Genomic DNA, 24,525 nt, shown 5'->3' with positions numbered 1-24,525 from the left:
TAAAGGAACTCCAGACTGACTCCCTGCACGTCTGAGTCACGCCCAACGCTCAAGAACAGGATAGTAGTGACCGCACCTGCCTTTAATAAACCCGTGGGGCCCAGCCAGGCGGCAGGGTGCAAGGGCTGCCTCTCGAAGGGCCAGCCCCAGGTGACACCAGCCTGCCGGACGCCCGGGGTCCAATGGACCCAGAAGGCCCTCCCTGCGCCGCTCCCCGCCCCTCCCCCACTCAGGTTCCTCTGCTGACACCTCGCCCATAGGTGGCCCCTTCTCAGCCAAGGCACCACGACCCCACGGGCCCTGCCCCAAAATTCCAGGGCCCAGGTTCTGTCTGCCCTCTTCCTTACCCCACACCCTCGGGCCAGGATCTTCTCTCCTGTCCCTCCCCACCTCTCACCAGAACTGTGCCTTCCACACACCCCTCCCACTGTCTTTACCACCCCTCCTGCCTCACTCTGGTCAGCCCTTCTGATGACTCCGTGGGGCTGTGCGCCGAGGTCCTGCTCTGTCTGCTCCACGGCCCTGGGCACGGGCAATACGTCATGGATGTATTCCGTACCTTCGCTCTCCATCTCCCTGCTAGAAGGTAGGTCCCCTGAAGGCCGGGGTTTCCCCACTGTTCTGGTCATTAGAATGCTGTGCTACAACTCTGCTTGGCCCACAGGAGATGAAATCAGTCAAGGGAGCAGGACAGCCAAGGACCACCTTTCCAGGACCCAGGCCTTATAACCCTGACACCTGGGGATACGGGGTGTCCTGCAGTTCATCGACCAGCAGGCTGGGGACCCGTTCCTCTTGGCACCCCAGGGGTGATCAGGCACCGTGGAGACACTCTTGAGGAATGAACGAATGGCCCCAACGGTCTGTGCAAAAAAGGAGTCACTCCAAAACAAACCAAACTGCCAGCAACTTCGCTCAAACACGCTGCATTATTTCCAAGCCGGCTGCACCTTGTAGGTTTTCTTTTTAAATTTGTAAAACTTCATTACAAAAAAAGCTGCATCGTCCCAAAAAAACCAGACACGCAAAAACAGTCATCTGAATCCAGAGTAGCCTAGAAGCTCCGTTTTTCCATGATAATGTCCTCGACTAAAGTAAGCTGAGATCTAAGGAGTATCACCTGGCCAGACTTTCTTCTCTTCGGGACAGATGCTCACCCGCAGACCCCTTACAAAGCCAGCCTCTCGCCAAACACACCCCAACAATGCCTTCCATGTGTAACTGAGGACAGAGCCCTGGTGTGGCTGGTGCTGGCAGGTGATACTGCACGGATCTGAACCCAGCATCACTGCTGTGCCTCAATCGGCCAGACTCCCAGGGGCTCAGCGAGCGGGGATTTTGTCTTGGCCATCCAGGGTGAAAACACAAATATTAGGCTCTCACAGCAAATTGTTCCCCAACACCAGCTCAGGTCCCATGTCTCAGAGACCAGCCCTGGTTAGGTTCGCGCTCCCCAGCCACCGCAGCTGAACAGGGCACAGCCTCTGGGCCACCAGCTCCTTCCCTCCCTCCCCGTGGCCCAGGTCCCAGGATCAGGCCTCTCTCCTGCCTCCCATTTCCCCAGATCTCTTCCGCCGCCATTTGCTGGATGCACAGACAGGGCACAGAGGATAGCAGGGGACACAGAAAGGAGGGCTACCTTCAGCTTGAGGCCATCACTGCACCCCAGGTACCAACCAGATAAAGTTTGCTGATGGGAAGATTCATTGCCAGCCAAGGAGGATCGGATTACCTTCTCTTTGATGCTCCATCGCTAGGACTCTGAGTCTCAAGGCAGGGGAGGCTCTAGAAAGGCTCACAAATCCACCAAGGTCTCCCACAGAAGGTGTCCACCCGCCGAGGTCAACTCAGGTACGTACACATCCACCACCCCAGGCTTCATTTTCATCCCGGGTGACTCACACTAAGTGACTTCCCCACCCCAAACTCATCCTAGGGCTGGGTGGGGGGAGTGGTCCATGGACAGGGGCCTGCTCCTGAGTCCCCCCACCGCAGCGCCTCATCACGAGGACCCTGCGGCTTCTGCAGAGCCGGCCTCGTGAACAGCAGGGATCAGCAGGAAAGCCATGGGCCCAGGAATCAGCTACCGCTCTTGGGCTCCGGGCTTCTCACCTGACCAGCTGGGTCCTCTGGCCTCCGCGGGGCTGCTGTGTGTGCACGACGGGAAAGAAGTTAAGGGCCCACACCGCATCTGCCCCTAGTCGATACTCAGGAAATGATAGCTGTTAGCGTATATTTAACAACAGCAACAACAACAAAACCGGTTTCAGCCTCTGCCTCGTCACCAGTGGTCATAAGACCAGCTATGATAACGTGCGATCCACATTACCAGCAGCGACGCTGTCCTTCTCTTGCCCCTCGACTGAAACATCACAGGAGTCCGGGCCCCAGGGCCGGGAAGTTAAGATTCAGGCGGGGGTCCCCCAGTTGAGATCGGCTCTCCAGCCCTCCCCACCTCAAATGAGAGGCCAGCCTCTCGACACCGACTGAAAGGCATACAAACCTTCCACCAGCTTCAAACCCCGCGATTCAACTCCTCACCTGTGCCTTCAACGGCAGCCTCTCCACTGAGCTCCGCCCTCCTCCTCCCCAGGGCTCAGCCCCTGAACTCCCACCGGACCTCCCCAATCCCACAGACCCCGCAGGGAACACACCCTCTGCCCTTGGCAGGGGTGGCTCCTCTCCCTCCTCCCCGTCCCTGTGGACACCGCCCCCCACCCAGGCTGGGCCCTGGGGTCTGTGGCTCCTCAGAGCCCCTGCAAGCCTTGCTTCCCCCAAACCCATGCAAATGTTTCTGCAGCCAGACAGTGACGTCACCTTCACAAAAATATCCTAGGTACTTTCTTTGTAAATGAAGAAACAGAGAAAGGCAGGCAGGCTACGGAGGCCACTGCTCCGCCCCGGGGCTGGTCCGAGGCCTCTGCCCAGCTGCACGCCAGGCCCACGGGGCGGCTTCCAGGGGCTGCGCACATTCTCGACCCTTCTCCAGTGCTGACACCCGGACCTTCGGGCCTCCTGCTGCTTGCTTTCTTGTGCACGGGTTGGGTTCTAATCATTACGGTGCGCACTTTCCCCATTCACAGGGGGAAGTTTCCTCCCATTCAGGCCCTGGGCAGAGTCAAAGAATAAATCTCTGTCAGAGGATTGTTCTGCCTAATTCTATTTTTAAAAATGTGGATTTTTTTTTTATGTTTTATGTACCACAAATACAATTACATATACTTTAACCAATGTACACGTCACTTCGCAAAGACGGAATAAATGGAAATAAACAAGAAATCCATGTTCTGTCGCGATTACGTATATGGCTATCAGTAGCTTTCAAAACACAACCGTTTTCTATACCTATCTACTTTGCACAATCCAAAAACGGATCCCGTTTGCTTTCTTAAATGAACTAGCTGAACTAGTCTTAAATCCGAATATATGGGGCTGCCCCCTTGAAAAAGGCCAATGGCTCTCCTGCAGCAGGACTTACTGGAGGCTACAGCCACAGGGCAGGATGAAACAGGTGCATAACAACACAAGGTGGAGAACAGGAGCGTGAATGGTTAAGGAGAGCCGGAAGCTATGGCGGATGCTACGTGGGGTCCATCAGAAACACCAAAGGGGGGGGGGCCTGGGTGGCACAGTCGGTTAGGCGTCCGACTTCAGCCAGGTCACGATCTCGCGGTCCGTGAGTTCGAGCCCCGCATCAGGCTCTGGGCTGACGGCTCAGAGCCTGGAGCCTGCTTCCGATTCTGTGTCTCCCTCTCTCTCTGCCCCTCCCCCGTTCATGCTCTGTCTCTCTCTGTCCCAAAAATGAATAAACGTTGAAAAAAAAAAATTTAAAAAAAAAAAAAGAAACACCAAAGAGGGAGGCAGACCTTAGAGACCACCGGCCACCCTCCAACTGTTCTGCTGGCAGTGGTGAGGGGTGGGGGGGGGGGTCCCCAGTTTGGACTCCCTTCCTCTACAGCCCTCCATCAACTCATAGCACACAGCTCCGTCACAGCCAATGCCCGCGGCCCGCTCCCCAGGATGGGAAGTGCTGGAATCCCACCCTGCATCACCAGCGCCTGGTGCACGGGGCTCCCACGGCTGTTAAAAGGAAGGAAAAAAGGAGCGCGTGAAATAAGGTTTGATGCTCAGATGTGCACAGGGAGGACGAGAGCGTTCTCCCAAATTGAGCATGAATCTGGGATCCTTCTAAGTGGGGCAAAAGGTTTAGGTAAGGCAGGACCAACCATCAAGGACTCTGTCTGCCGAAGGAAAGTGGTCTCCATTCTACACCCAAGTGAGCCACTATAGGAGAGAGAACAGCATGACGGGATCAATGATTTGGGAAGATTAATCTGGCAGCCACATCTATGATGGGTTGCGACCTGTTTTGAACACTTTTGAAACAAGTAAAAGCTACATATTCAGTCCTCATGTGCTAGAAAGATCTGGCTCTCATATACAACAAGCAGCCCCCAACACTAACTGCAAACACACGCACAAGAGATTCATTAAAACATCCTTGCGGCGTAAAATGGCAGCATAATTGCACACCAACACAGAGCAAAGTGAAGCAATCACCAACGATTTCTCACTCCCCTGACAATGACCTTTTAGCCACAACTGGCAATACCCTCCCTCTCTCAATTCCATGCCAATGGTGACAAATTTGAGAAGTGGGGAGAAGAGAGATGACTGAGGGGTCCCCCGGGATGACCCACTCCAGGTAATGACTTCCTGACTGCCTAGTACCGCTCTCCAGGCTGTTGGCACTCACCGGCCCCTTAGGCTCACCTGCAACTGTGAGGTCCATGGCGGACCAAGTCACCTGGATGGGCGCCTTGCAGCAGCCTGGGCTTCCCATCTGGCTCCTGGGTCCCACACATGCCTACGGAACAGAAGCCTATGGCCTCCAGACCTGACTCTGTCCCCCACTTGGCTGATCGCTGTGACGGCACATGGGATTATGTAAGCAAGAAACCGAGGCACAGCTGAAACGAAGCCATTCCAGTAAATTAATGTTTCCACGAATGCTCCTAAAGTCAGTTTTCACTTTCAAAATCATACACCTTAGAACATCTCTGCCGTGTGAACAAGACGGGAAGGTGGAAATTGATCCGTAGGTCTTCTTATAATTTTAGTTGTAATTTCTGCATGCTGGTGACTCAAAATCTTTCCCCTTTAAAAGGTTCGTGTTCTTTTTTTTTTTTTTTTAATGTTTATTTATTTTTGAGACAGAGAGAGACAGAGCATGAGCAGGGAGGGGGCAGAGAGAGAGGGAGACACAGAATCCGAAGCAGGCTCCAGGCTCTGAGCCGTCAGCACACAGCCCGACGCAGGGCTCGAACTCATGAACTGTGAGATCATGACCTGAGCCGAAGTCGGACACTCAACCAACTGAGCCACCCAGGCGCCCCTAAAAGGTTAGTGTTCTATGGGCAGTAGCTATCTATGCGCTCAGTGAGGGCAGGGCAGAGCAATGTGAAACAGAAGTAATTCACCATAGGCAGAACCACGTGGGTTCAAGTTCTAGGTCAACTACTATGGTGAAAAACAGAAAATAAAGGACGTGTTTCACCATTATCTGCCACACCTTGTGGAATGAAGCAAAAATGGTGATAGGAGCAACAGAATGTTCCTATTTTCAGGGTAAGGGGGGAAAAAGAAGTCTTTCCCAAACCTAATCAAAAAAATTAAATGCACAATTCCCTCCAGCAAGAATTTTATTTTTAATTTTCATTTACATAGCTCTCTTTCTTCCAAGAATCTCAAAATAATGGAGCTCCACAAATACTTAGCAAAAAAAATAAAATAAAACAATTATAAAACAACAGTTGTCACAACAGGACAGGCTTGGCAGGGCAGGAGCTCAGAAGGGCAAGAAGCAGCAGGCAGAGGTGACGGAGGGGGTGACAGCAGGGGTGACAGCAGGCACTTAGGGCAGCACCTCAAAGGCCCTTCCTGCTCTTGCTTGCAGCTTTGGGCTTTTCAAGACACGGATCTACCTTTGGTGTCGTTTATTAGCTTTTTTATTCTGACCCAAATAACGCTCTTTCCCCTAAAAACAGGAGGGAGGGCGGTAATCAAGGTCCAATATATCATCAGAACTGAGATGCCTAAAATGACTTCATATTCTTTTTGGTCTTAAAAACTATGTGAGGAAATAAAATATTAAAAATGTATTGGGGGGAAAGAACCAATGTGAGACAAACTGTCTTTTAGGGGGAAATTGGGAATAAGCTTTTAAGCTAGTTGTTTTTGGTTTGTTGGTTTTTGTTTTTTTTTTTTTTCCAGCTGAGTGGACAGGATCTGAACATCTTACATTTAGCAAAAAGCTGTCAACACCCAAATAAAATCTTAATGACAGTCAGAATGGCATTCCATTTCTTGCAATTTCGCAATGTTCCCTTAAAAAAGAGCTAATTTGTCAATTTGTTTTTCCCTTAACCAAATTCAGGATAGCTCGCAACCATATATAACTTTTTTTAAAAACGTTAACTCATTTAACTTTTTGAATAAACACAGCCAAATACAAAGATGTCTTTAAGAAAACAACCCTCATGCTGATATACTCAGGATGCTGCTAAAACACGCTTCAGAGTAAGTTCTGACAATTTCTTCCAACGTTGTTCGTAAATCACAGTCAAAAGCATCGAAGGTTTCAACTGTCGGCCGAGTGGGCCCCACTGTGGTGTCTGGGGCTTTACAGAGGTGTGGGCCAGGCACCTGGGAGGCTCAGTCGCTTAAGCGGCTGACTCCTGATCTCTGCTCAGGTCATGACCTCACCGATCACGGGTTCAAGCCCTGTGCCTGGTTCTGTGCTGACAGCGTGGAGCCTGCTTGGGATTCTCTCTCTGCCCCTCCCCGGCTCACTTGAGGTCCCACACACACTCTCTCTCTCTCTTAAAACAAATAAACTTAAAAAATAAAAAAATAAATTTTAAAAAAAGGGGATGGGGGCCAACTCATTTTCACAAATGCTTCAGTGAAGAGCAGTAGAATCTATTCAGTTCCATGTAAATCCTCTACCTGGCTATTTTTCCAGGTACTTTGTGATGCTGGGTAAATTCTGGGGAGGAATGAACACCCCCAACCTCGCTCCTCTCCAGCCACCTGTCTGACGGGGGTCCTGAGGAAGGCGGGGGTGGGGGTTCACGTCTGAGGAGCTTCCCCAGGCTGCCCTTGGCCCAGGGCTCTGACACACACAAAAATTCTGCCAACTGCCCTGGGCCTCCTGCAGCAAGGAAGAGCCTTCAGATTCAAATGAAGAAAATGACAAGATTTATTTCGTGCACTGACATCATCCTATCAGAATTTAATTACAGCAAGAATTAGAATTATTTTTATTAGAGAGTTGTTTACTTTTCCAAGGAAAGGTCCTTGATGGGTTTTGCAACAAATTAGATGGCTTTCAGAAACTGCTGTTGGCCCTCATTATGTTTTTTAACGGTGTCATATTATGTGAGCAGGGTAGCACTTGTCCTTTTTAAAAATCTAAGGCACTTCAAAGCTGCTTCTACCAATGAAGGCGACGCCATGGGTCCCCCCACACACCCACCCATCCCAGGTAACTTCCTGCAGGGACATCTCCTGCCCAGCCAAAGACCTCTCCCTACCTCCTTAGAATACGGCTGAAAATTGGGACTGATTACAGCCCAGCAAATCCAGAACTGTGACAGGACCCACAGCTCAATACAAATCTTGGCTGTCCTCTTCAATAAAATCAACACGTAAACACAAACCAAAACCTAGTCCTTAACCATGCAGCAAAACCAGGCTATTTAGCGGGCTTTGAAAACGAGAATAGGAAACATGACTAAGATATTTCAGAGAGCCCCGCCACTGACATTTTGTTGAAATATCCCAAACTTGGGGCAGTTTTTTTTTTTTTTTGGTTGCTATGTGACTTTATATCCCTAAATGTCGAGTTTGTAGGAACAGTAATTTCTCTGTGAATTCTAAATCATTACCAGGGTGTAATAAAATGTATCCAAATGCTCATGTCAATAAATGTTTATTAAATCAGAAATCACAAATGAATTCACAACTTCTTTGCTATAAAAGCTATATAACAGATATTAAATCGCTTGTCTAATTATACCATTCAAGTTCCTTTTTCACTCCACGATCTGCACATGCATAGTTCTCTCGGGTGTCCGGGCAGACACAGGCATCTAGTTCCGAAAATGCCCAGCACGACTGGAACGTCCAGGTAAACAGTAGTGAGGCACAATGAGAGGTCATGGGGCCCCTCTTCAAACAGCTTCAACAAAACAAATGGCCATAAGTAAAAAGTGTCTCTGTGCTATGCTATAATAAGATTCAAACACAGGATTCCAAGAATTCCACCTGTTTCCAATTAGATACCAGAATTGCTTTGAGTGTTTAAACTACATTCACTTGCTACTTATACAAAACAATTCTTCCGGGTTTTTTTGAACGTTTTAAGTATGTTAAAATAAGATTAAGGGTCTGGTTTAAACAATCAGAGGCAGGGGAATTTCAGTTGAAACCAAAACTGTCTCTCTGCAGCCATAATGCAGAGCTTCAGACAAAACAATAGAACAAGATAACGAATTTCTATCTCTGACAGTTCCTTGTAAAAATCAGACTTTTCATAGGAAAAGCAATTATATACACACACTTTCATACGTTAAATGACTGTAAATAGGTTTTTAAATAATTTCTCAAATAGTGTGTGATCCTATATATTAAAGTAACTTTCAGGTAGGGATTTGTGTTACAGGCCGGCGGATGCACCTGCCTTTTTAAAAACGGGAAATTTACAGGACATCAAATGTGAACTGTGTGAAATGGAAGCACAGGTACGAATTTGGCCTAGCTCTGCAGGATTTTTTCACAGGACGAATTTCTCTCTTTAAAAATGTGCAAGCTTCCCTCTAACAAATCTGTCCTTCCTTCGTTTCACTGAGGATGTTCGCGGCGCCTTATACAATGAGCTGAAACGGATACAGATTTTCTACCTCGAGCCTCGTTTTCTCTCCTAAGACGGACCCTGAGCACAGCCCTGGGAGCAGTTCTGCTGGTTGACTGCTACAGGTGGACCCAGAAGGGGGGAGGACGGGAGGGAATCACAGGCCATCCCTTCCGCACAGCTCCTGCAGAAACCCTGCTGGGTTTGTTTTAATTGTACACAACAGGACAGGGGACTTTTTCAACAGCCTGTAAAAGTCTCGGGGCCTCCATAGGCTCACCAGACAACATTTTTAAGGTTAGCTCAGTGGATGAGGAGAGAGTGATTCCGGAGGGGATTGGCAATTTGTCCCCTGGCCCTTCCAACCCCCTCCTGCAGCTAACTACTGGCAAGAGCTGTGTGAAACTGGGGAAGGAGGCAAAGGGAGACTCCACGGACCCAACTGTATCAGAGGCTGTTGTGTAACCCCAGCCCTTCACCGCCTTGCACCTTTAAAAGACAAAAACAGAAAAACCACACAGAGTTTCACACAGAGAAAAAAACTTTAATCCACTGACAATGACCCCCTCCCACACGCCATCTCAAAGACACTGATATTAAAAGAGCCAAGAAAACAAAGACAGCAGCTGTGTAGAAGCCCTTGATTTGTTTACTAGATGGGATACATACTGTAATCAAAATAATACACTTCTGGGGAATACTTCCCTAACAGGGAAACGCAAAATAAAAGCTATCAGAGAAACGGACTTTGGGCAAAACTGGAATTATTTTCTGATTTTGACAAAGGGGAAAATGTTTAAAGTTAACTTTTGCAGAGACTCCTTAAAGGGGAACACCAGTCACCATGGAAGAATAACGCCCCGAAGGGAAGCGGGTCGTTGGCAGGCCCCATCCCCAAAAGCTTCACTCACACAGAGTTACGAGAGCTTGTTTTAGAAAGTGTCCTCTTTTCAAACATGTATTTAAAAGGCAAATTTATACAATGGTGTTTTTCTTGTCTTAAAAAAAAAAAAAAAAAAACCTGGTTTTTTTACAAGTCTGGGATAGGATAAAAACTTGTCCAACTAGTCTTATTAGCAACACCGAAGCACTGACACTTCCATACCACAAGCCTTTGGGACTGAAAAGGAAACGAAATAGAGCCCGATCTTCACAAACTCTCTTTCTGGGCACCCAGTCCACGTCCCAGGGCAGCTTTAAGACCACGCCGAGGGACCAGAACTCAGCCCGCGCTCACTGGGGGGCAGCAGGGGCATGGGAGGGACACACAACCATCTTGTCACCAGCAAACCCGCTGAGGTCTCCAACCTGGGTCTGAGTCTAGCTCAGAGAGGGTCTCTTTACCCTCAGGTGGCGATGCCACAACCCACGGGTTCTGGAAAGATGAGAAGAGCCTGAAACTAATGAATTCTCTCTTCTCAAACTGCAGTCTCATCGGCTCACTTAACTGTCTATGGGAACAGAGATGACGTTAAACTGGATACCAACTCAATAGGCCTCTTCAGGGCCCAGAGAAAGAACCAGTTTAGCCTTCTGCTTGAACTTTGACATTCCATAGTCAAATGAAGTTTTTCAAACCTGTCAAGAAGGGGCAGAAAATCATCTCAGCCCCAATCTTCACCTACCACCAAAAGCTAAAGGAAGCTCCATACAGACAATGATAATGATGCTCGCTCACGTAATTTTGTTTGCAAGATCAACACCTTAAAGCTCATTCACATAAACGGACAAGGAACCTTCCAGGCTGATCCTGGAGTTACACAGTTAAATATCCTCATGATATCCCAAAGAAGCTCATCACTGGCAGGTTGTGGGGTGTCAAAGAGATCCTAAAATCTAATACCTTTCTGGAAACCGAATCGACCTCCCACGCAGTTTTTTTGCCAAAAAAAAAAAAAAAAAAAATGCTTAAAAAATAAACTTCATGGATGTTCAGCTAAATGTCACATTTAGGAAGACAAGGAAAAAAAAAATTAAGGTTTGTCTCTTCAAAATTCCACAACGGGTTTTACAGTAAGCACAGGAATTAAATTATGGTAAAAGGGAGCTATTTTTACTAAAACAGGGTAGACCAATTTATCAAAAATGCCATTCGGCTGTGTTCATTACATTCAGGAATCTAATTTACACAATAGACACTTTGGAGTAATCTATTTTAGTCAATAAATACTCAAACTCCTTTAAGTTTTAATCTTATCGAAAATACATATTTCACATAGTCTTCTTCCTAGTTAAGCGAGAAATCTGAAGAAATTTCATAACGACTATGAGTCTGTTTTATCGTTCTTACGTAGGCAGGAACAGAAAACAAGCATATACAATTAAAGTTGTCAGACCCCATTTATATAGGTTTTAATCCAATCCGCTTCATTTCATCCAAGGCTGCATCTGGAGTTCATTTGCTTCCCTCCTAAAAGTACTGTAGGTCACTATCACCAGTCCTCCGGGTTAGGAAAGTTCGGCCAAGTTTACCTTCCCGCACACCTTAAAGCAGGGCGCCGCGGCCGTCCCCAAGGGACGCTGGGCGACCCCCGCGGTACCAGGCCTCCCCGGGGCCCTTCGGAGCCGAAGACCGACCTCCTCTCCCGCGCCCCCACGCCCCCCCACCCCCACCCCCGCATCGCTCTTCTGACCCACACGCCGCTCACCTTCAACTTGGCTCCGGCTACGCACAACATCCACCTGGCGGGGTCCCGGGGCCGTCCAGGCGCGGCGGGCGCGGAGCCGGCAGATTCGGGGCGAACCCCGAGGGCGCGCGGCTCCTCTGGGTCTGGGGTGACAGGCAGAAACGCGCCCCCTGGGCACAGCGGCAGCACCGGAGCCGGACGGGGAGCCCCGGCACGATCCCCCAGCAACGCCCCGGGCTCGGCGCGCGGACCACGGCCCGGCACACCACAGTCCAGGGGGGCCCCCGGGGCTTTGCTTTCGAGAAGCCGGCCCGAGGCGGCATTTCGGACGGGACCCGCCGCGCGCTCCATCGAGCCCCGCGGACCCTGTTGGGAGGACAGGGCCTCGGAGGAGAGCGCCAGAGCGGAGCCGGCGGGTCACCGGGGGCCGCGGGAGCCTCGGGGCTCGGGCCGCCCGGACCGGCGGCGGGGAGGAAGCGTCCCCCCACCCGGGTAGACGGCGCGCCAGGGCGCAGCGCGGGGCCTGAGCTCGGGGAAAGTTGCTGCCCTCCGCCCGCACCGGCTCCCGCCGGGCGCTCCGACCCTCGGGCTCCGCGCGCGGGGTGCCCGCCGCCCCTCGCAAGTTTACCCCCAAGCACCCCTACCCGCGTCTCCGGCCGCGGAGGGGCCGGTCCGCGCCACTCGTGCAGGCACACAAAAGAGCCGGGCGGCTGCGGGTGGCCCCGGGGCGCCCGTCCGGACGTAAACAAACCCCGGGGTCCGCGCGGAGACCCCCACGCCGGGTGCGGGAGCGGCGGCGCGGCCCCGGCCCGCTGACAGCCCCGGCGCGGCGGCCGGGGCCCGGGCCGGCCGGGGCCGGGGCGCGCGGACGCCCGGCCGCCCGCCCGGCCACCCGCCCGCCTGGCCGGAGCCGGGCCGCGCCGCCGCCGCCGCCGCCGGTGGCCGCTCTGACCCTCCCCCGAGCCGGCGGCACCACAGCGCCACCAGCCCCAGCTCCGCCGCGCCGGCGGCAGTGGCGGCGGCGGCTCCTCCTGGAGAGGCAGGCGCTTCACCCCCCACAGCAACTCCCCACAAACTTTCCCCGGGAATACGGCGGGCCGGGGGCGCGGGGCGCGCGGCCGGGCGCCGCCGCCGGGCCGCAGCCCCCTCCCGGCGCAGCGCCCGCCGCCGCCGCCGCCCGCCGCCGCCCGCTCCCCGCTCGCGCGCGCACCCCGCGGGCCGCCGGGGCCGCCCCCCTCCCCGGTCCCGCGGCGGCGGCGGCGGCGGTGGCGGCGGCGCAGGGCCGGGGGGGCGCCCGGGGTGGGGGCCGACACCGGGGGCAGCGGTGGCGGCGGCGGCTCCCGGCGCCATCTTGGGCTGATCGATGAATTGAACAAAGAGGATCAATTTCTGATCAAGCGAGTTATCAATGGGGGCCGGGGAGCGAGAGGGACTTGTCCCCGACTCGGCCCCGCTTTCCCCGGCACCCCCCTCCTCCCCGCCGCCGCGGCCCCCCGGCGGCCGGGCAGCCCGGGGCCCCGGGGGAGGCCGCGACCGCCCGCAGCCCCCACCCCCGGGCGAGAGGCCGAGCGAGCAGAAGCCTGACCTGCAGCTGCTGTAAATCAAAGCGCTTCCAATATTGAAACATCGATCCCACATTGGCCGCCATCTTGAGACATATTGAGACGGAGTGAGAGGCTGATAGAGAGGGGGCTGGAGTTCAGGAGCCGCCAGGAGGCAGCAGGCGGGCGGCGCCAAAACCCGGCCTGGAGCCGGCCGCCGCCGCCGCCACGGAGGACGCGGACTCCTCCTCACGGCGCCGCCGCAGCCATGGCGAGCCCGAGCCGGAGCCGGAGTCGGAGCCCGAGGGCGCGGCGGCCGCCGCGGGGCCTGGAGCGCGCGGCCCCTGCCCCCTCCCCCCGGCGCCCGGCGCCGGGCCCGCGACCCCCGCCCCTCCCGGGCCCCCGGCCCCAGCGGGCGGCGGCCCCCGGCCCGGCCCCGAGGGGGCGCTGGAGGGCGGCGGGAGGGGCTCCGGGGCCCCGCGGGAGGCCCCGGGCCGGGCTCACCTGGGGCTGGCTTCGGGCCCCTGGGGGTCGCGGGGGCCGCCGGCGGCCGAGCGCAGCCCTTCGGGGGCCCTGAGTCCCGGGCTTTCGGCCGCGTCCGGGCGGGCGCCTGAGCCGCGCCGCTTTCGCTCGCCCTCCTGCGGGCCCCGAGCGCGCGGAGCCGCCGCGACCACCTGCCCGAGCCCCGAGCGCCGACCCCGCGCAAACCGGGCCCACGGCGGCCGCGCGTGTGCGAGGCGGACTGGCGGGCGGCTGAGGCGCACCCACCTCCCCGGGGCCCCAGCCGGACCCCGGTCGAGCCTGCCAGGGACAGCGTTTGAGGTTGGGGGGAGTGGAGTTGGGGTGAAACCAGCCCTGACCCTGCTGTCGCTGCACACGTTAACGCCCCGAACGGTGGCAGCGCGGTCCCCGCGCCGCGCCGCCACGCACCCGCAAGCCGGGTGGCCAGGGGTCCTAGCTGCGCCAGCTTAGGCCACGACAGGAAAAGTCTTGGCGCACCGTTGTGTATGCCCCGCACCGCTTCGGCGGAACAGCCTTGGAAACTTCCTGTAGTTCAGACACTCCGGTTTTCACTCCTTTTGGCGCAGAAACTTGGAAGGTGTAGGTGCACTTACAACAAAGTATGGTCCCTGGTTTACAGAAATGCTAGCATTTAAACCCCAGAGTCAATTCGCTTTTGATTTCTTTTTTCGCAGAAACCTGGCAAAAGCACCCCGTTTTATGATCGTCATGTTTAATTGATTATACACACGTGTGAGTTTGACTTCCCAGCAGGAATACTGTACTTTTATTCCCCCGCACTTCATTTGACGTGTGATTACATCCCCAAATTCCTTAATCTTGAAAATTATATGTAAATAAAATTCGGGTGGGATACGAAATAAAACGTCTAAGGATAGAACCGCTTTTCAACTGAGTTCGAGGGCTTAGCGCTGATCATTGGGGTGAACGGAAGCAGTTTTGAATGAAGGGCCTGGAAATGAAAGGCCACGAGATTTAGAGAACACACGTGCCCCCAGGTCTCGGCCCGCGAAGAACCTCAGTTCCGTCAGTGCGTGACTGGCTCCTGAGGTCGGCCGGCGGCGGGCGGGGGTGGGGGTCCCTCGGCGTCCCCATCGCAGCTTCGCCCAGCAGAGGGGGCAGGAAGCAGGTGGGTGGGAGCGCGCGAGCGCAGGGCAGGGGCGCCGCGAGCCTCCGCGGCAGATGCTGTGACGCCGCGCGGGGCAGGGCACTGGCGACCTCGGGAACGCCGAGGACCGCCTCGGTGTGGGGCGCCCGAGCCCGCGCGCGCAGTCGGCAGGCGGCCGCGCTGCAGCTCCGACCGCGCCGCCCGGTAGAGGGCAGCGGCGCCCCGACACTAGCGTCCTCGGGTCCCCGCGCACGTGCCCACCCGCGCGCCCCGCGCCTGGCCACGCCCTGTCCCGGAGCCAGGCCCCAGGCGGGAAACTGCACTGCCACCTCAAGGGATCCCTGTCCCGACGAAATACCACCTCTAATGATTCCCACCCCCTCCAGGCCCGGTATCCCAACACTTGGGGGTACGTCTGCGCTCCTCTCCTATTCGTGCGGTGGCAGGCAGGCGAGACCTCGCAATTGCCCTGAAGGTGGCCAGACAAATAAAATGTGCAGGGGCTTAAAAAAAAAAAAAAAACAGAAAACCCCCAACACTTCCCGTAGGGAAGGCTCAAGGAAGGATCAGGGAAATGGTTTGGATTTGGTGCAGATGTTCTCAATCTAATTATCGTGTCGATCCCCTGGGTTTGAACCAAAAAAAAAAAAAAAAAAAAAAGTGAAATATATATGACCTGTGTAATACTCCAGAAGTACATCTGGTTGGAATTCAGGGTTCTGAATCCACTGCAATATTTTAGAAATGAATTTGATGAGTATTAGATACCCTTGTTACATTTCTGGTTATGTTTAGGTTATTTGCATGCTAACTTGACTTCGTAGAGAAATAATACATTGACTGGCCCAGAGGTCAAGCTCTATTTAAAGAACATGTAGGTTTTTTTCTTCCAGAGTTTTGCCTTATACTAGGCTTCTTGCTCTCTGGGCATTGGGGGGGGGGGGGGGGAGGGGGGAGGGGGGGGGAGCGGGTAGACAAAAGTTAGGAATGACTTTGCCAACACCACAAAATGTTACCACTTTAAAATGGCATTCAGAACAAACCACTGATCAAAAATTATCTTAGCCGAGTTAAGTGATCAGCAGAGACCTAGAAAGCTTGTAAAAGTACATTTCCTTTTTCTTGAGTGTAGACATAGAATCAGAATAAATTGCATCTATTCCTAAAGGCGGTTTTGTTTTGTTTTTTTTCTGCTTGACTTTGTCTCATCATTGTAGAAGGTTAGGAGGACTCTCTTGGACATCCAAATACAGTAAATCCATGAATGTGGGTTTTGTATAAAATAGTTAGAAAATGGAAAGCCTTTAGGACCTAGATCTCCATTAGCACCCACAAAGACAATAAAATGATGGCTAGCCTCCCCCCCCCCCCCCCCCAACAAAGTGTGAGAAAAAGGTTAGGAAGATAACTGACCCACTACACAGAAGCAACAGGACTAAAAGTCATTCCCTAACAATGGAGCAGGAGGAAAACAACCCAGGGCCATTCTTTGTACCTTTTGATGTTCAGGCTCTCCCTTTAGGGAAAGAAAGCTCACAGGTCCCAAGTTTATGATGAATTCTCCATCCCTAACTTTCAAAAATCAAGCCCCAAGTAATCAGAATGGGGGAGTGGGAGAGTGACCTGAGTGTTCCTGACCCCTTTAAATGAAATACAGCTTAGCACCAAACAAGGCAGCTAACAACTAGGATCTGAGCCCAGACTTCCAAAATTTCCTTTCTGACCCTGTTTTATTTTGCCTGAGAAAAATACAGTGGCCGTCTTAGGGGCAATGATAATACTAGTAAATGTAACTTAGAAGGTTGTAAAGCACTTTTGGAAGTTCAGGCTCTCCTACCCTCCTGGTATTGGGGGACCCTCCTAGCTCCTGACATCGACACGTAATTGATTAAATCCTAAGGTGAAAATTGGCAAAATCTCTAAAACACCCGGTGGATTGATGGTGACTAAATTGGTCCTCTTTGGTAGCCACCAAGAAAGGAAAAGACCTTACCTTGTTTTCTAAAAATTCTGGTTTAGTAATTGTTCTGATACCCTTTAACCTAATCTTTTGAAGGAATTAACCATCAAGACATTCTTCCAATGTCTTATAATGTAGAGCATTAGAAAAAACAAAACAAAACCAAAAAAAGCCATAGTCTTTATCTCTCATAAGAGAGTTTTTATGTTCTGAGATCTTATTTATTTATAAGGGACTCATAAAACGAAGTTTCACCTAGAAACTTTATCTCCAGAAAAAGCTGGAAAATAGTCTGAACTCCACAAATAATGATGAAAAAATTCAGAGATTCTTGTATCACATGTGATAGGCTTTAAAAGAAAACTTTACAAGAGAGGCCTTCTGAAAGCTTCATTCACTTTCTGGATATTTTTGCATCCAAATCAGAACTGGTTTGGGGGCACCTGGGTAGCTCAGTCGGTTAAGCATCCGACTTCAGCTCAGGTCACGATCTCACGGTTTGTAGGTTTGAGCCCCATGTCAGGCTCTGTACTGACAGCTCAGAGCCTGGAGCCTCCTTCAGATTCTGTGTCTCCCTCTCTCTCTGCCCCTCCCCTGCTTGCACTCTGTCTCTCTCTCTCTCTCTCAAAAAATAAAGTAAACATCAAAAATTTAAAAAAAAAAAACTGGTTTTGAAGAGTATTCGGCAAGAAATATTTCAGATAGGCAGAGACAGAACATACTGCTAAGTGTTTTACATCATAAATTTATTCCCAAACAAACATAAAGGCATGCCTACTCTGTGGGGCATGGGTAAAAACGAATCGTACTCCTAATAAGTCACACAGGAATCTCAATTTCACAAAGACAGAAGTTGAAAATTATACCAAGGTATTCATTCAAGCTGACTGAATTTGAAATGTTTTAAATTTAGGAATATCTAAGGCCAGACAGAAGTTTTGAGACACTTTAAATTTGAAGAGGCCTTTTCCTTAAATCAAAAGAGTATGAATAACAGAAGGAAATTACTTTGTCTTCCTTTTGTCTTTGGCGACTGCCTTCCAGAACAATTTGGCATAGATGACTGGAATAAATAAAAGGAAGGTTCCAGATTCTTTTTTTTTTTTTTTTTTTTTGAGCTCAAGAAAACCAAACTACTTTTAATTGTTTTGTTTTTTAAATAATGCTTTCTGTTAATTATTTCTAAGTACACCATTCACTGTACTATGTAAATACCCACCGAATAAAAGTACACATTTTGCTACATGTAATTACATGCATAGTACATAATTCGTCTCCATCCGCCAAGTGTACGTGTAGTTATATAATTGTACCAAGAACCTGCCGAACTTGTAAGATCAAACTATAATGACTTGTAAGCAGTAGGCTCTCCGCCTCACCACCCCTCTCGGCCTCTCTCTGGTGACAGCATCTCTCAGGCTCCGAGACCCTTTTAGAAATCTTCAAAGACTTAATTTCTGGCCCACCGTTTAATTTTGCCTTACACTTCTGGACAGCATATGCCGACGCCACTAACTGTAGGTATCTTTCTGCACCTCTAATGATTACGTTCTGCGGTCCCCCGCTCCTCTTAAACGAGAAAGCTTGTAGCTGGAGCTTTTCGGTTGGAGTTCGGTCTTACCCTTGGAAAACACAGCTAGCTTCATACTCCCAAGCCCCGAGGACAGACCTGGGGCATCTCATCACCCAACAATTCCCTTCAACCCCACCTTACCAGCCACGCCCCCTCCCCCACCGCAGCCTCCTTTGACCAAACTTCTATTCTCATATAAATTTGCTGGAAATGTTGAGTGTATTAGGATAACACATCTCACTTCTCCCTTTTTGCCTCTTCCGCATCTTAAAATGCCCATGGAAATGTCATATTACATATTTCCTGTACACAGTGGCAATAAATGCCTTCCTATGTGACTCTCACTGATGTCATTGCTGAATCACTAGAAATTAATAGTGTACCTCGTCAGTAGCTTGAAAGGGCTTGAAATATGTAAGGTATTGTATAAATATCATTATTATCTTGCTTAATGTAAAGTTCACATTCTGTGCTAAGACCTTATATTAATTCCTTTTCTTTTCTCCTGGGAGATATGAGCCATATGCATTCTATTTATATTGACCTTTCATTATTAATATTGCTCTTACAATATCAGTTTGCCATCCAATATTTTAAACACACAACTACATCTCCGGTGCCAGGACATCCACAGTAGATACATGTGTTGTTTTTTTGTTGAAAAATTGCATTTACAACATGAAGCAAAATATTGTTTTGTTTCTCCGCAAGATCATTTATGACACATCTCTGCAGTTATATGGTTGGAGTTGAATGAAGATTTGTTTTCATGAAATGTAATTAGATTTTCTTTTGTCATGAGCACTGTCAGATTGGATATTATTTTTTTTCCCGGGTAAATGTGGTTTGGAAGTTCCCGAAAGCTTGTTTTCCACTGGAAAATAGGGAAGCTGATCTTTCTAGCAGTGAGGAAAAAACTTTCTTCATTCCCTCGAGCTCCATTCACACTAAATATTTGATCTAATGTCAGTTTTTGAGGATCTGTATTATAATATCTTTAGAGCTTTAAGTCGCTAGCAGAATCCCATTGGATGTCAAAATTTTGTGTGTGTGTGAGACACAGAAAAAAGAAGGAGGAAAGTGGGCCTCTAATCTAGCAACTGTTTTTTCTAATTAAAATATTCACACACACACGTGTCATCTGAAAAGTCGAAACGTTAAATAAAAGAATGAAATGCAAATATCCTCAGCACAGAAGTATTTCTGGTAACAAAACAAGCAAAATAAAAAATAAACAAACAAAAAAAAAGACGGACCGACCTAAAGTGTCCAACAATACAGAAACGTCCAATAACACAGAAATGATGAAATATTGTATAGCCATTAAAAGTCATGCTTGTAAAATATGTAATGAGACGAGAAAGTGTTTATTATATAAGCAGAAAATAGGCCATAGCGTGACCCCAACTGCAAAGAACAGCATATTTTGTCTTCGTATAAAATGCAGTAAGAACATACACGACAATGTTAACAGCAGATGCCTCTAGACAGCGACTGAATGGGTAAGTTTTATCTTCTTTAACATTTCTGTATTTTGTATAATTTCTACATGAGCATATGCTGTCTTTATAATACAGGAAAATAGTGAATATTGTTCAAAATAAGGCTGGCGGAAAGGGCTGGCCTGTCATTTTTTAAGCGGTAATTTAACTCTAACCAGAAGGGGTAGCATGACCTAGTGATTAAAATAGACAATTGAAAACAGAGGGAAAATCATGTCCTAATTTTGCCACTGAGTCACTGACTTTGCCTCAGGTTTCCTCCCTGTAAAATAGGAATAATTAATACTTTCTTGTAAAATGCTTTTGAGCTCTCCGACGAGAGATCCCATAAAGGTACAAAGTGTTGTTCTATTAATGCTAATTGAAGTGGATATAAAATACAAAGGCACTCGAGAAAAACTGCAGTTGTTACGGTCGGTGGAAGAAGGCACTGTAGATGCCCTGCCAAATGCCAAACTGTGGCTGTGTGGGTTCCCTGTGCTCTTTATAAAAGTTGTTTTGGGGGCAGATAAGGATGTCACCAACAATGCTGTCTAATCACCAAACACTGTTGAGCAAAGTGCTGTGTCACACACTATAAAGAAGCAGAGAAGCAGTGGACAAGATCCCTGCCCTTAGAAGCTTACAGTTCTGTTGGGAGTAGGTCCATAACGATAGTAAAAAAAAAATATAGCAATCTTTTTTCAACATGGAAAAAAAAAAAGCAACAATTCAACTTGAGCAGAAGGCAATACGTACAAAAGAAACTGATGAAGTGGGAATACGTGCCGTAGCATTAGCTTTTTAAAAACATTACAAAAAAAATTTTTTTTTCAACGTTTATTTATTTTTGGGACAGAGAGAGACAGAGCATGAACAGGGGAGGGGCAGAGAGAGAGGGAGACACAGAATCGGAAACAGGCTCCAGGCTCTGAGCCATCAGCCCAGAGCCCGACGCGGGGCTCGAACTCCCGGACCGCGAGATCGTGACCTGGCTGAAGTCAGACGCTTAACCGACTGCGCCACCCAGGCGCCCCTAAAAACATATTTTTAAAGGAATCTCTACCCCCAATGTGGGGCTCGAACTCACGACCCCGAGATCAAGAGTCGCGTGCTGAGCCAGCCAGGTGCCCCCATCACACTAGCTTTGATCTGAGCAGTGAAGGGAGATGCCCCTGTCAGTTCAGATGAGCAGAGGACTTCAGAAATGTTGGGGTGTTGGCCAGGGAAGGAGGTAAGAGGTGGTAAGAAAGATGCAGTGTGTTAGGAGTCAGGAAAAGCACGCACGATGCCCACGAAGGAGGGGAACAGTGAGTGGGTTGTTTCAGCTGGGAGCCCAGGAGGTGGAGAGCAGACTGGCATGTTAAAGGCTTGGCCAGATGGGAAGACGCTGGTGGCATCGCCGAAGGGGCAAGTGGGGACTCTGCCATTTTGGAAGATGGGCCACAGAGCTGCCGGCCACGTGCTGTTCCTGTGAACACGTGAGCCCCCGTTTCCAATTCACCGTGCCAGAAACACCCTTGCCTTAGCAGTCAGCATTTGAGCAGTAGGGCTCAGGAGAGGCGGTTCGCGCTGAAGCCAGCAGCCAGAGGGTCAGATGTGGGTTCAAATTCTAGTAAAGAACGTTTTGCCCTTGAGCATGTTCTTGAACCTCGCCGAGTCTCAGTCTCCACCAGAGACGTGCCCACCTCCTTGCGTGCGGTGCCGATGAAATCAGAAAATGTACATAAAATGCTTTGAGCTCTACCTGCGTGGACTAAGCACCCAGTAAGAGCGAGCCACTGTTTCATTTACATCCACGTACCCTAACTTGGCGTCTCTGCATTCACACGGATATAATACCATTTTAGAGACAAGCAGACTGAGCTTCTGGGCACCAGTCGTTTGGTGAACAGGTTGGATGTCTTGGCCAGGTGGCCAAGCTCCTGCTCAAATTTCTGACCACCCCTTGATGACGGGATCTCAGCTGCCCGCTCCCAAATGCCTTTCAGAAGCGATGGATGCTTTTCTGCATTTATTCCTCCCGAAGATATTTATTGAAGGCCTACTGTGTGCCAAGTCCCGGCGCCTTCTCCACAGGATGGTTGAGCACCATGGGAAGAAATCCCAGAGCGAGGGAGAACGGCCCCTCACAGCCTTCTCACCCTCTGCCACATCAGCCATGTCATTGCTAGTTAAATGCCTTCTCCTTCCCCAACATACATTCTTCAGGCCACAGAGCACTGTAATCCTTCAGCCTTTTTTGGCAACGTAAGCACTTATCACCAGAATGAAGTCTTTGGTAGGTCTGACCTTGGCAAAGGCTACTCTCGTCCTCAGCGTCAAGGCCTGTTTCCCCCCAGACCTTTTATTTCAGAAATCAGGGCTGAGACCACAACCATATACAGAGAAGCAAAGTTTCCCGCTTGCCCAAATGTGATGTGAAATGAAGTCAGCTCAAATCTACAAATGCTCCCAATCAGGCTGGTGTGGGGTGTGTGTGTGTGTGTGTGTGTGTGTGTGTGTGCGCACGCGTGCTGGGGGCAGGTGGAAAGGCAAGGTGGGGGTGTATATAAAGCCAAATGAAATGCGGTAGCCTTTTGCCTTTGGAGAAAGTTTAAAATCTGGCTGAAAAGACACTGGAAACACGTAATTGGTTCCATCGTACAGGCTCTTTGATGTGCATGAGGAAATATCCGATGCTGGCAAAGGCCCGGAACACCCCAAATGCACGCAGGTCCATTGCTGTCGCTGGTAGATAGTGCTCTGGGGACATCAGGGTCTGAGGCACCCAGCCCCATTCTGACACAGCCATGCACCTCCCTTAGACTTCTCTCCCATTTGGAGACTCCTGAGGTCAGGCGTCCAACACCCCCCCCCACCCACCCGCCACCCCAGTAAAACATATTCATGGAAACTCTTGCAAGAGGTTGGGAATAGAGCCATAAAGGGTATCCTATTATCTACTGATGTCCTGAGGGTGAAAAGGCCAGATTGAAAGTCACAAGCCTGGAAGAGTCATCTTTGTCTGTAAAACCACCAAATAACAACAATTATTATCCAGGGAGCACCTGCCATCTGTCCTGAGCCATACAAAGCTTTTATCTCCGATCTTCACAGCAGGTTTGCAAGCAGGAAGCATTTTGCATATAAGAAAGCCGGGGATCGGAGAGGCAAGGAGACTTCTCCAGTGTCTGGTCTTACTGCTTGGCCCTAGACCTACCTGCAGCTGCCCCGTCACCCCCAGGCCCCTGCCTGGTCCGTTGGAACCCACCTGGGACATGGGGACAGGCAGCCTCTCTGTCACCCCTTCAGGAAGTCCTGGGTATTGCCTTCCCCGGGACGGATGCCTTCATCTTACCTTACAGCAGCCTGCTTGCCAGGAGTCCTCCCCGATGTCTCCGGACATTTCTCTGCGGCAGTAGAGGCTCCAGACACCCTGGTCCAGGGCATCTATAATAAAGATTGATAACCTGACCTTGGTCTTGAATGAGACATCGATTGCAAATGAGAGGCGTCGGGGAGAGTCCAAAGTCCCCTTAAGTACAGGAAGACTGGATGTTTGGCAATCCGGGCGGCTGGAGAGAGGGGTGTGTTTTTCTAGCCAGCATTGGGATTCTCCTCGCCGATTGCCCAGGGGCTTCTCACTTCTTCACGTTCGGGGAGTCTGATCTAATGGACTGTCTGGGGAAATATCTGATCAACAATCCAGTTCTGGCTACAAGTGTGGCTGGGAGGGTGGGGTCACGGGTTCGCTATCAGAGGCGGTTCAGTAAAGCGATTACAAGTCATTCCAAGTTGGGTATCCTACCCTCTCTCCTTCCTAAATGTAACGCTGACTTGTGAGTGGGAGGTGGGATTAGTTTACACAAGCTCTGTTGATCCGATGGCATTTTATTACCGACCAAGGCGGACCAGGTGGTGGGGTTTGGTTTTGTTTTCTTTTGGAACAGCTCTGCGTGTTACTGTCGAGCCGGTCTCTCCCACCCCCACCTTTAGACGCTGTGTTTTCCTTCCCCAACAGGCTCCCTTCGAGAAAAAAAGAGAACTGACCCCCCTGGCCCCTCTCGCTGTCCTCTGTAGCCTGATCTATTTAAGACACGTTCTCTTCAAACAGATCCTGTCCCAGTTTCTCCGAGGGCTGCCTCTTCCTCCCCTGCCCTCCGCCACCGCTGCCGTGAGCATTTGACACCAGCTCAGGAATCTCGTAGCTTCTCGCCTTTCCATTCCCAGAGGAATTTGTTATTCAACACTTCAAAGCGGAGACTTGTTTGCACCTCTTGTTTCAAACAATAGACCAAATTTCCTGTCGCTGCTTCTCTTAAAAACTGCCTGCCTCACGCTCCCGGGAGCAATTGCAGCAGCGACTCGACTGATGAAGAAAAGAGCTAAGTCCTCACCCACCCATCTTCTCAGAGGAGACAGGGCCACGGGCGGGGTGGAGTGGGGGGGGGTGGACAGGGAAGATCACAGGCTTGGACCTCAGAGGAGGGGGCAGATCCGTGTGCAAACCCTAGGCTCGAAGCCAGGCGACTTTGAGCCGGTTCCTTAACCTCTCTGAGTCTTTGTGGCCTCACCTGTCACATCTGCACCATAGCTAACCTATCCCGTGGGGCTGTCGTGAATTGTGCTGAAATGAGGCAGCAAACTCCTGCCTTGCGATGGAAGTTAAGAGCACATTCCCTGCTTCTCTGCCGCCCGGATTCAAGTCCTAGCTGCGGCATGATCTTTCTCTGCGTCCCTGGGCTCAAATTGCTTGAACTCTGTGCCTGCCCTTCCTTATCTGTAAAATAGAACTAATTACCGTGCCTACCTTGTGG

General features: G+C 50.6%; 1 protein-coding gene across 7 annotated transcripts in view; it reads right to left on the bottom strand.

Annotated features, from left to right (window-relative positions):
* CUX1 (cut like homeobox 1) overlaps nt 1–23,736 on the bottom strand; it is a 376,259-nt gene extending 352,523 nt beyond the window's left edge. The window contains exons 1-2 of one of the 7 annotated variants that reach the window (XM_045461929.1): nt 12,186–12,293; nt 11,563–11,684 (exon numbers count right to left, since the gene is read on the bottom strand). In XM_045461929.1, the coding sequence (XP_045317885.1) occupies nt 11,563–11,592 (30 nt within the window). In that variant the 5' untranslated portion in view covers nt 11,593–11,684; nt 12,186–12,293. Of the gene's footprint in view, nt 1–11,562; nt 11,685–12,185; nt 12,294–13,126; nt 13,429–23,066 lie in introns of those variants that run through there. The other 6 variants (XM_045461928.1, XM_045461932.1, XM_045461926.1 and 3 more) reach the window with 6 other exon arrangements.
* Nucleotides 23,737–24,525: the final 789 nt, after the last annotated feature.

The sequence above is a fragment of the Leopardus geoffroyi genome, chromosome E3 (assembly GCF_018350155.1).
Source record: "Leopardus geoffroyi isolate Oge1 chromosome E3, O.geoffroyi_Oge1_pat1.0, whole genome shotgun sequence".
Lineage (NCBI taxonomy): Eukaryota > Metazoa > Chordata > Mammalia > Carnivora > Felidae > Leopardus > Leopardus geoffroyi.
This window is presented reverse-complemented; position numbering and strand designations above follow the sequence as displayed.